At 38.1% G+C, this 12,449-nt stretch overlaps 1 protein-coding gene across 1 annotated transcript; it reads left to right on the top strand.

Moving 5' to 3' along the window:
• Positions 1-343: 343 nt before the first annotated feature.
• On the top strand, positions 344-12,203 carry nt5e (5'-nucleotidase, ecto (CD73)). The gene is made up of 9 exons (XM_024291854.2): positions 344-824; positions 2,698-2,920; positions 2,997-3,185; positions 6,871-7,068; positions 7,379-7,533; positions 7,753-7,861; positions 7,982-8,131; positions 10,869-11,069; positions 11,147-12,203. The coding sequence occupies exons 1-9, from the start codon at positions 477-479 to the stop codon at positions 11,311-11,313; spliced, it is 1,740 nt and encodes a 579-aa protein (XP_024147622.1). The 5' UTR covers positions 344-476; the 3' UTR covers positions 11,314-12,203.
• Positions 12,204-12,449: the final 246 nt, after the last annotated feature.

Consider the following 12,449-nt stretch of genomic DNA (forward strand, 5'->3'; position numbering starts at 1 on the left):
TTAAATAAATTATAATGACATTAGACAATAATTTATCCTTGAATGTTGGTTGTAGATTAGTTTTGGTTTTTTTAAGGTGCAGTGTTTGTCATTTTTCTTAATAAAAAGTGATCCTTTGTTTGTTTCTCTCCATCCCGCCTGTTTTCCCTCTTTAGTGCCTCATTAGGATGACGCTCCTGCCCCCACATGAATCAACAGTTTGCTTTCACACTATTCCGGTGGGAATTATTTACATGCGTGAACAAGTCAAGAAGAGCAGCAAAAACAGGAGCAAGTGAAGTGAAGTCCTCCTGTGGCTTTGCGCTGGGCTCCTTCTGCCTGCAGAGCCTCCTTTCCTTTCAGGAGGAGGTGCTGGGGAGTTTGAGTCACTGGGAGTAGATAAGAAAAGTTAGAAAGTTTTTTTTAAGGTCATGTGAGAAAAGATTCTCCCTCAACCTTCGCGTCGCTTCTCCGATTACGCACGGCGTCTCCAAAAGATGGATGCGGTGCGCCCTGAGCGCAGCGCCGCGCAGCTGCTCCGTTTTCTCCTCATCCTCTCCGGACCCTGCATGACGGCTGCCTGGGACCTGGTGCTGCTGCACACCAACGACGTGCACGCCCGGATAGAGGAGACCAGCGTGCACTCCGGGAAGTGTAGCGGCGGCAGCGGCGGCTGCTACGGCGGGGTGGCGCGGAGAGCCACGGCCATCCAAAACGTGCGGCGCGCCGAGAGCAACGTGCTGCTGCTGGACGCCGGGGATCAGTTCCAGGGAACAGTCTGGTTCAACTTCTACAAAGGAGCGGAGGCTGCGCACTTCATGAACATGCTGCAATATGACGCCATGGTGGGAACTGTTTCATTTTGCTGCCACACTTAATTAATGTTCTTAAAATTGATGGTTTTATTTCTTATCATGTCTGATAAAGCTGCAGCTTTATTTAAAATTAGTCAAAAAAGGAAATCTTTAAGGATTAATTTGAAGAAAAACCTAACTAGAACAGAATAAAATGAAACTTCTAAAGTGAAAACAGAAAAAAATAGGGTACAAAAGTTTTTAAACCTACATAAGGTAAAACTTAAAACATGTATTTTCTTTTTTTACACAGCAAGAACACACATGTCTCAAACAGCTGCAACTAGTTCGGTTAAAAAAAAGTGTCAGCTGTGTCACAGTCGACTATTTCAGTACCATCACTGTTACTTTCAGGATGACTTCCACATTTGTCAGCTGAATTTTCACACAGATCTGCCTGGATGGAGTGCAGGAGAATCCACCAAAAGACTCTCACACCTTCATGCAGTTTGAGATTTTGAGTGACCATGTCAGCATCAGTGTTAGCCGATTGTAAAACCTGAAACAATTGCCACATAGGAAAAAAAAAACAGATTTTGCCTCTAATATCTAAATCCTTCTACTCTTTGCGAGAGGAAACAAGGAAACAGAAGTCACTGAAACGGCCGATTAACGTTTTCAATCAGTTTGAGACACAGAAACAGCAAATGCATCATGTGGTCTTTTAATTATCATTTTTTGACATAGTTCCTGCAGAGCGGCAGGAGTAGAAACTCTGAGTTGTGGCTGGGATAGTTGACATGGAGCAACCCCACCCCCCTTTCCCTTCCCCCTTGATCACCCAGCATATTTTCTATGTCACAAATGAGCTCGACATGTTTTCATTGCAACAATTTGAATAAAGGTAATACTCAGAAATGCAAATTTGAGCTTAATTTATCAGAAAAATGCCACACAAACATGTTAAAAACACTGAAAAGATCATTCTCAGGGGAGTGGGTCTTTAAAGTCCCTCTATGGTAATTTATTTTATTTTTTAAAAAGTTCTTAATAGTGTTTTAATTATGATTATGACGTTTTTACCTAAAATCTCACAACCTAGATGTCTTAAAATGCAATTATTAATGTTGATCTGAAGCCTCTGTTTCCAAAATCTCCCCTGAGGGGGCGGGGCTACTCTAAAAGCCACGCCCAATCCCCCACCTGTCTGATTATGATAGCTCTGTGTCTCAGTATCGTAAATCTTCATCGCTGATACATTTTGTTTGTTTTTGCTTTCTAGGCTGAATTTTTTCTGCAGAATCTCTAGACTTAAACAAAAAAAACAAAACAAAAAAAAAATCACAACTTTTAATCATAATTAAACACTAAAATAGTATTTTTTTTTTTGCTTTCTCAGAGATCAACAGTAACATTTCAGAACTTTTATTTTTTGTAAATGATCAATAAAAGTCAAAGATTTATGGACTCCAGCTATCAACGGTCACACGAGTGAATCTTCTATTACTTAAACAAAAATCTTGCTGCTTGAGCGGAAAAAGCAGCAAACCCAAATCTGAGGCAACCTCTCAGAATTTCAAAATAACGGTCATCAAAACTACAAAAAAACCAAATGAGGCTTGAAACTGGAGGTGGCTTTTCGTTCTGCGTGTATGGTTTGGAAAGTCTCTTGCTCTGCTCCACCCTGTTTTTTTTTTGGAGGCAGAAGAGCAACAAATGTCTTACAGATGTGTATGTTTTCTTTACAACAAAAACTGAGAATGTTGCATAACTTTGAGTATTTCCTGTATCCCTGGTGACAAAAAAAATCCTCTTTTGGTGAAGTTTGATATTGTATTACAACTTTTTGTCACCTTTTATTGCAGTTGCTATGGAGACAGTCATCCCACAGTTCTCCTTTTAAAATAAATCCCTTGTGTTTCAGGCTTTTGGCAACCATGAGTTTGATAATGAAGTAGAAGGACTCATGAAACCGTTTCTGGAAAAGATCAATTGCACCATCCTGAGTGCAAACATCAAAACAGACTCAACTCTGAGCTCCACGTTTGGCACATCATTTGTACCATATAAGATCTTCACTTTTGGTGCTGAGAAGGTGGGAGTGGTGGGATACACCTCAAAGGAAACACCCACTTTATCCAGGCCTGGTAGGAAAAACCAACAGTAAGTTCTGATTTTTTTTTAGATATTTCTCCACTTTCCTAAAACTTTGTTTCCACTCAGGACCACGTTTGCACTTTGAGGATGAGGTGAGCGCTCTGCAGCTGCAAGTGGACAAACTTCAAACTCTGGGGGTTAATAAGATTATTGCTCTAGGCCACTCTGGCTTTAGAGTGGACAAGGAGATCGCTGAGAAGGTCCGTGGAGTGGACGTGGTCATCGGGGGACACACCAACACTTTCCTTTATACCGGTATGGAGGTGCTGATAAAAACTTGGATGGAGACATTTTTGTTCTGTTTTGAGTTGTCCCTGTCAGAATCACTCTAGTTTCCAAAGTTTATCCATTTCCATTACTGTTAATTATTCATAGCACATATACGTCGGGTCTTCTCTTTAGTAACCCGTTTGTTGATCCCTGAGGGCATGCATGTCCAAAGTCTGGAGCAAATTTCAACCAGTCATAAAATTAACAATATGTGACCGCCAGCACTTTCCAAGAACTTAGTTGTAATTAGATAAATTACGTTACAATCTGTTTACAAACTTGTAGCGACGTGACGTTAAGAGCCTTGAGGGCCGAACGAGACAAACAAATTTATTATCAAAAGAGTCACTTAATAGTGAATAATATCAGGTCATAAATGTTGACAAATGTTTTTCTCTTCCAGACAGACTTCTCATTTATTTTATTTCTGGTTTTCTAATCAAAAATTCATAGTCATTTTGGTAAAAAATATTTTTAAATTAGGGTTTTTAAAGTTGGCGTATTAACACACAGGTTTAATAAATCATTATTAATGCGTTAATATTCATTAACGCCTCTGACAGCGTAATAAAACTCTGTCTAAATAAAATTAATTTTTTTTACATTCTGTGATTGTGATTTTATTACATAAAAGAGATAATATGGCATTAATTTGTAGTTTTTGGATAGAAGTGATCTTTTATTTTAATAAATAGTGCGGGAAACGGACGTCAATGAGACGCCATGGGGGGGCGGGGCCTGGAGCAAAACTGAGCTGTCTACTATCAGAAATCCAAAGAGGAAACTGACCGTTACTTTGTTTTGGGATGGGGACTGACATGAATTTTCCACAATAACAAGCACTCTCTAAAAGTTGCTGAAACTCCGCAGTTCTCCGTGAAAGTCCCGCCCACCGACGAAGGCAAGCAGTTCAGAGTGGACAGACACGCCCCCACCTGTGTAGATTCCATGCAAATGTTTTTGTAAAATTACACCTAAAACTTTAATTCTATGTTTAAAAACAGTTTGTTAAACATTTTTAGGGATTCCACAGCAACATGAATTCCATTTTCTAGATGGAATTTTCTGTTTTTGCATAATTTTATGTCTAGTGTGTGAATATAACGTGGAAAAATGACAAAATAAAGGTAGAGTCACATAGGAGCAGTTTGCTGATTAAAATTATGCATAATAAGCAGCAAGTAGACTTTCAAATTGAAAATGTATAAGTAAATTCAAAAGTAAACAAAAACTGAGTTTTAGGTCCTGAGAGGGTTAAAAATAAACATTCATAATGTACTATTTTGATTGTGATTTCATGTTGTAATTATTTGCAAATCTGGCAAATAGTATAAAAAATATCACGATTCTTTTTTTCCAGATTTGTGATTAGTTTCATTGATTCCCGATTAAATTTAAATGTATTTATGTTTCTTTGAAAAAAATGATCATATTGCAATACCTTTTTTATTAACTAGTTAATTGGCATTTAATGTTATTATGAGAGAAAAAAGGCCGTCACACATTTTCACCAAATCTCATCCTCCCTAAGTTAGTCCATGGTCGTTATTTGTTAAATATTTAAGTTTCTTCCACTAAGCCTGCGTGGTCTCCTCCATTTTGGGTCTCTACTCCACCAGTTTCTGACCAAAGAATCCAGAGCTGTTTTTTCGACTTGCAGAGGAGGAGGCTGACTCGTTAAAGTCGTGGCTTTTTTAAGACTCAACACCCTGCTGACTCAAGCTCAGTCATGTCGTAAATAAGCTGCAATGAGAAGACGGTGAAGATCCAGGGAGGGACAGCTGGGTTCCTCGACCACAGGGGCGCGCTCCGCGGTGGCTGCTGTTGCTCTGTGGGCCCTCCAGCTCTTCACTGCTCAGACTCAGACAGGAAGAGTTTACGCGAGGGCTGACAGAGTAGATTGAAACCCTCAATCTTGAACTAATGAGGGCACTTGGACTAGCTAGTGAGGACAAACGTAGGCGTTTTTGACTGGTCCAAACATCGCAAACATGTTTGCACAATTGAGTTTGGAAAAAAACTCAAACACAAAAAGATTAAAATTAAAAAATATATTGTATTTCAAATAGAAAAAGCAGAAAGAACTAATGTTTACTGTGGTTTTCTTGATTGTAGTGCTGCATGGAATGAGAGGTTTGAGTCAGGATGAGTGTGGGTGTATAAACTCAGCTTTGGAGCCACAAGAAAACCTTAGCCTTCTTTTCCTTTGAGCCTCTGACACATTTCAGTATCTCTCAGAACTGTCAAAGAGATTTACATTTAATCCACATATGGCCACGTGTGGCTGAGCGGTCCAACACAATGATGGCTACAGATTTAGGTTTGAGTAGCAAAAGTCCCTCTGTGGGCATTTTCTAAAACACATCATGGACAGCTGAAAAACAGATTTCACTGCGTCAAAGCAGGAATATCACTTCTCACAGCACATCTATTGGGAATTTGTTTTCTACTGAGTGAATAATGAATCTTTGAGTCACCAGAAGAGGTTGAGAGGAAAGACAGCCCGGCATTATGATTGGGGAGGAAGCTGGAGAAGTTTCCCTATAATCATAAAATGCAAAAAAAGGGTAAAAGTCAGGACAAATTCATAAAAGCCACACATGCTTCTTTCTGAGCATGTGCGAAGGCCTGTTCAGAACCCATTTACGTGTGTGTGAGTGTAGGAGCATGCCATCATAAACTAAAAACAGGAAACAATTCCAGCTCAGCATCCAAGTTTCCAAAAGAGGACTTTTGTAGTGAGTTTCTGACTACAATGTGAGAAGGAGACGTAGGCCCGACCAAGGCAGTTGACAAAACCCAGAGCTTATAACAACGGTTTGCTCCTGATCCATCATAATTTTAATAAAGAGATACTTAGGAACACAGTTTTAATCTTAAACTAGATAATAAAATTAACTGCGATGATGCCAGTAAGAATGCTGTAGGCTGAATGTGGCTGCTGGAGATGCCTAAGCTGACAGCTGAAAACGCTGAAACTGATAGCTAAAAAAGCTCAGGCTAATGGCTGAAAACGCTGAAGCGGAAAGCTTGCCAAAATATTAGCTAAATGCCAAAAAAAGAAAAAAACTGGAAGAAAGTTTAATCTTGCCAAAACAGCTAGTATAATGCTAAAATATTAGCTAAACTCAAAATTTGCCCAAAAAACGAAAAAAAGTCTAATTTTGTCAAAGCAGCTAGCTTAATGCTAAAATATTAGCTAAACACCAAATTTACCTAACTTAGAAAAAGTCAAATTTTGACAAAAAAGCTAACACAATGCTAAAATATTAGCTAAACTCCAAATTTTCCTAAAGAACTTTAAAAAGTCTACTTTTGCTACAACAGCTAGCATAATGCTAAAATTTTAGCTAAACATCAAATTTGCCAAAAGAGCTTAAAAAAAGTTACATTTTGCCAAAACAGCTAGCATAATGCTAAAATAACATCTAAACACCAAATTTGCCTAATCAACTTTAAAAAAAGTCTAATTTTGAAAAAAAAAAAAAAAAAACAGCTAGCATAATGTTAAAATACTAGCTAAACACAAACACAACTCTCTCTCTGGGTTTTAAGTGGTTGCAGACTCTCTGGGCATCCATCAGTGAACTGCAACGTTTTCACGTTTTCTTTTCTTTTGGGCTATCATTTCATCTTTTTTGTGCTTTCCCTCCTCACTTCTCTTCCTCAGGAACTGCCCCTTCAACTGAGCCCCAAGTCGGTTCTTATCCATTCATGGTGAGATCTCTAGATGGACGTCAAGTTCCTGTTGTTCAAGCCTACGCCTATGGAAAGTATCTGGGTCAACTCAAAGTGACCTTTGATGAGAAAGGGAATGTGATCAGGTCCAGTGGAAACCCCATCTTGCTGGACAGCAGCATCGAACAAGGTAAAAAGATCTCAGCCTGGAATTTGTGTTCTGCATTTTATTTAATCAAAATTATGTGTTTTTTTACTTTTTTTTTGGGAGGGGCAGTGTGTGTTTTAGAAGGCCTAATGAGTTTCCTTTCCTGCTTCTGTTTTAAACAGTAAATTTCCTGTCAGTAATGGCTTTTTTTGCACAGAAGTGTGTAACTTTTTTTCTAATTCATGTACTAGCTACTACACAAGTCTCAAATCAGAACAGGCTGCACCTCGAATGTTTTCATTTGTTGCTATACAACAGGAATAAACTGTTTTCAACTTGAACTCACCCACAGATCCAAAGGTGCTCAGGGTTGTGGAGGAGTGGAAGAAGAATCTGGCCAATTACTCATCTCAGATAGTGGGGAAGACTCTGGTGTTCTTGAACGGATCGGCAGAGGCATGCCGCTTTCAAGAATGCAACCTTGGAAACCTCATCTGTGACGCCATGGTGAGACTTTTGTGGGTTGCGTGTTTTATATTTACACACTTGGAAAAAAAAAATCCCTGTAAGATTTTTGGCTCACCACGATCCACTTCAGCTCAGCTCCGGTATGACAGGTATGTTTGTCAGATGGTGAGCACAGAGCTATGGACAACAGAGTTGGTCTTTTTCTTAAAAACCTCATTTCTCGAGCAAATCTGTATCTGTTCTCCATCTTCTCTTCAGGTTGATAACAACATCAGGTTCTCAGGTGACAGTCAGTGGAACCATGTCAGCGCCAGTATATTTAATGGAGGTGGAATCCGGACGTCTATAGATGAACAAACTCGAAATGGTAACTTTGAATAAAAGATTATTGTTCACAAGAACCAGATCTGGATGACCGTCTATCCATCCAGATGGGTTATGGTTTACCAGGAGCTTTTATTTGCCTGAAATGTTGCATCTTCTTCAGGTTCAATTACCACGGAGGACCTGATCTCCGTCTTACCTTTTGGGGGAACCTTCGACCTGGTGGAGCTTTCTGGTTCAACGCTGAAAAAAGTCTTTGAGTATTCAGTGAGGCGCTACGGCCAAAGAGCCGGAGAATTCCTGCAGGTGTCAGGTATGTGAATCTATGCAACACATTTAATTTACAGAATTTATGTCCCACAAATAACCCTGGATGCAAAAGATCTCCCAAAATGTTTTAAGTGGTGAATATGGGGTCCAGAATCTCTCAAGTTACAGAGAATTAACCTTTTGAAGTTGAATTTAAAAATTGAGCTAATAATCGTATGAATTAAATGTCACACTTACAATAAATAGAAGGCATGGACGGTGAAAGATCAGCTTTAGTTATTGTGAAGAGTTCTACAAAAATCTACAAAAATCTCTGGCTTTTATCTCACTCAGGGGGTGTGTCTGGATGACAGCCGCTTCTGCGGTGTTTCTGTGTCTCTGTGACTGAGTTTGAAGGCATTAACCTGAGAAGGGGAAAAAAAATTAAAGGACCTTTTCTTATAATTGTCAGTTTAGGAGACCCGAGCAGGCTGCTTTTGCTCCCAGCAGCGGCTGTCTGTCTCCTGGCGTACGGGGCGAACAAGCCTCACTTATTATTATTTTACCATAAGTTAGTAGTGTATGCCCATTCTCTCACTATAAATATTCCATGGTCAGAATCCAAACAACTTTGTAGCAGGAAGAACCAATCAAAATATTTTGATTTCAGATATCTTTATTGGTGCATATTTTCGTTGTAATTTCTATATCGCCAATAAAAACGTGATTAATTTCAGCAGCATAATTAATGTATGACATAAGTTGTAGAATCTGAAGGGAACCTGGGGGAAATGCATCAAAAACAACTGCATACTCTTTAGGTGTCACCGGAAAGATACATTTCCGAATGAATTGAGTACGACATGAATAAATCTTCTTTGTTCAGCGACTCATCAACTAACAAAATTCCTCAATCAAAACATGGTCAACAAAGCAGTGATTTATTTTTGTAAAGGATATCTTTCTTATTCCAAATAAAATACCTGTGTGGGCTTAAATTATGTCTATAGCTCAATATCCGAGATAAAAGGGCTTGTTTATGGAATTCAACTAGGGAATTTCATCAACATAGGAATTACACTTGAGTAGAAAATGTATGCCACTGTAGCGTGAAAGGGATGCCTATGAAATATGCTTTCCCAAAATTGGTTGAAAATTGTTAATTTTATCAAACTGGAAATTCAATAAAAGCATCCTCAGAGCACCACCTTGGTAATGATCAATAATAAATCCAAAAATTACTCAATTCGATTCACCACAACCTGGATTGATTCAATTCAGAGTTTTTTCAATTCTTTCAATTCTTTCAATTAAATTCTATTTTCAGTTTATACAGTGTACAGTTCACATACTGTAAAACGTATTAGTGAAATAATGAGATTGTTAATATCATACAGTGTGACATGGTTTCTCTAAAGGAGAAGTTCTAACAAAAATGTTCAGATCATTAACATTGTAAACATTGTTCTGCCTCTCCTGGAAAACTTTTCAGTTTGGCCACTAGGTGGCGATCACGCTACAGCATTACACCTTATTCCAGAAGAAGAAGAAAGTATGAGCAAAAAAATGTTGATTCACGCTATAGTATTCCGCTTTTTTCAAGAAGAATAAGCAAAGGTTGAGTCAATAAACTGTGTTTTATACCACAAATGGTTACTTTAAAAATATTTCCTTAAAAGAGTTTGGAAAATTATTAAATTAAGATGTTCATTTAGTCAGGAATGTATGTTTAGGTCGACCGGGTGTTAGCATTCCATTAAACGTTAGCATCAAGCTAGCGGACGGAGAAAAACCAGAGTTTGAAATGCGTATTAGCAAGAGTTCTGGCCAGGGTTACTAAAAGCTTAATGATGTGGGACGATGGTTTATGGTCTTGGATGCCTTAAAAGTCTGGAAAAGAACTCTGTTATCTGTGGAAGAGGTATCCAATGGGGGTTTAATTAACTCGAAAAGGTCATCAGGTCATATAAGGCAGGCCAGCAGGCCTGTATGCTGCACAACGTTTAGCCAACATGGATTTCCATCAGTTTTTCCATCAGCTGCAAACAACATCAGCCAAAACAGAAACCGTTAGATAACATCTGCACAAATGAAAGGTCAATATTTTCAATAGAAGCTCCAATGCTGGGGGATATCATAAATTTGTATTTGATTTGTAAATGATCTAAGACAGGAAAATGAATACAGTTGTGTAGGACCGAGGTGAAGTTAGCTGGATATCTGGGGTTTTTCTTCAATAGCTTTGAGCCCATTTGACCTTCTGACCCCAAACCACTTTAGAATGATGCTCCCAGATGAAGACTGACAGACTCAGCACTTTAAGACGCAGATAACAATCTACCAAGGATTTCCTGAGTTTGTCTGTGGATTACAGACATTCTCCCATCTCTGTTAGCAGCGAGTCCCTTTAAGAATGAAAATACAAGGGAATGCCAGGTTTGGGTCACGTTTCATTGATTTAAAACCAGCAAGCTCACTCCGAATCAGAGCTCCTCGGAAAACAAGCCGTACAAAGAAGCAGCTTAGGCAAGTCCGGGCCTGAGTGTCTGACACACTGTATGTTTAGTGTCAACTCAATAACATCCCTTTCATTAGTTTTTCCAGCCAAAAAAATCTAAAGATTTGAGCAACAAATATAAACAATTTATTATTTTTTATTTCTTTTCAAACAGAAACTGATCCTTTTTTAAATTTTAAAAATGTCTTCAAAACCATTTTTCATTCCTGGGAGAGCTGGTCTGATGTTAGTACATTTTATTAAGGTTTGATACGTACATTTATGTATTTGTGTTCTCCAACAGGATTTCACATAGAGTTCGACCCCTCTAAAGAACCAGGAAATCGCTTGAGAAGCCTTAAAATCCTTTGCACCCACTGCCGGGTTCCAGCGTACGAACCAGTTCAGGACAGCATGGACTATAGAGTGGTGATGCCATCCTACCTAGTGAGTGGAGGAGATGGATTTAGCATGATCCCAGAAGAGATGAAAAAACATGACAGTGGTAAGGTTTCCCTCCTGATGCAAAAAAATATATACATATTTTTGCTGTTCTATCTCTCTCATCTTTCCTTCTTTCAGGTGATCTGGATCTTTCTGTTGTGTCAAACTACATCTCTCAGAGACAAAGAGTTTATCCTCGGATAGAGGGACGCATTAAAGTCTGGAGTTCAGCTCCTGGGCTTCAGGGACCTGCAGTTCCACTGATCTTACTGGCTTTGCTCTGGAGTTTTTATGGAATCATGTGAGGCCTTGAAAGTTCAAAATGAAATCCTCTTAGACGAAAATATGACCTTTATTAATGATTCTTAATGCAGTGATTTTAACCCTTAGTAGTCTCTGCACCACCAATGCATACGCCAATCCCACCAGCCGTTTTCAATGATGTAGGAATGACACCATTAGTATTTTTTTATTCAAAATATATCGGAAAGATTAAAAAATGCTATTAGCTTGAACTTTTTGGTTAAAACAAACAGAAAAAGATGTTATGACACATTGAGGCCCCTTGGAAGGCGGCAAACTGCTCTGCCCAGTGGCACAAATAAATACTGTAAATAGTTTGTTTCGCTTATTTATGATTTATTGCAGTAAAAAAAGGGGACACGTTCAGAATTGTTGCTGTTTGGTAGACAGTTTCATGTGTTATTGTGGAGTTATTGTGTAAATTAATTCAAAAATATATATAAATCAGAGAGGTTTTGCTTTTATTAAAAAAACATTTCCAGGCATTGCCACAAGAAACCGTTTTTCAAACAAAATGTAATGTTGTAAAAAAAATTCAGAAAAGCCCTAGACTACTAAGGGTTAAATAACCTCTTCCATCCGTTTGTTTTTTAAAACCAAAGAAACCAATCAAGATGTGATTTCTCCAAGATCCTCATTTAGCAGCTTTTAGAGATTTAAATGAATAAAATCTTTTATGTTCTGATGAAGGTTGGAAACATGGCAACATGGCATTGATCATTTTTCTTTGTTACTTTTAATAAAGTTTTTCTTTTTGCCGATAAAACTAATTATTTCTGGAAAACATTCTGCCAATCTTTGTAGTTTTATTTAAATATTATTTTGTAAATCCTATTTTGACAAACTGAACATATTTTTATGTGCAACAAATTAAAAGTCTAATCAAAAAACGTATCTGTTGTTGTGTGCTATAAATAAACATGAAGTCCCAAAAACTAAAGAAAATCAGAAATAAATCATTCATAGTCGCCTTTATTAGTGTAGAGATCTGTTTCCTTTCTGATAATTTACAAAGTACCAAAATATCAACTCTATTTTTATACATATATTGACACAAGAAAAAGATTATTTAGTCTGAGATGAGAGGAAATGCAAAAAATATTAAGACCTTGTTCCTCAGTTTGGAGAGAAACCTAAG

This window comes from Oryzias melastigma, linkage group LG24, assembly GCF_002922805.2.
Source record: "Oryzias melastigma strain HK-1 linkage group LG24, ASM292280v2, whole genome shotgun sequence".
Lineage (NCBI taxonomy): Eukaryota > Metazoa > Chordata > Actinopteri > Beloniformes > Adrianichthyidae > Oryzias > Oryzias melastigma.

Coding starts and splice junctions, on each gene's coding strand:
- nt5e (XM_024291854.2), top strand. CDS start 477: ATGGATGCGGTGCGCCCTGAGCGCAGCGCCGCGCAGCTGCTCCGTTTT. Junction 7,862..7,981: donor AGATGAACAAACTCGAAATG/GTAACTTTGAAT, acceptor CATCTTCTTCAG/GTTCAATTACCACGGAGGAC. Junction 8,132..10,868: donor AGAATTCCTGCAGGTGTCAG/GTATGTGAATCT, acceptor GTTCTCCAACAG/GATTTCACATAGAGTTCGAC.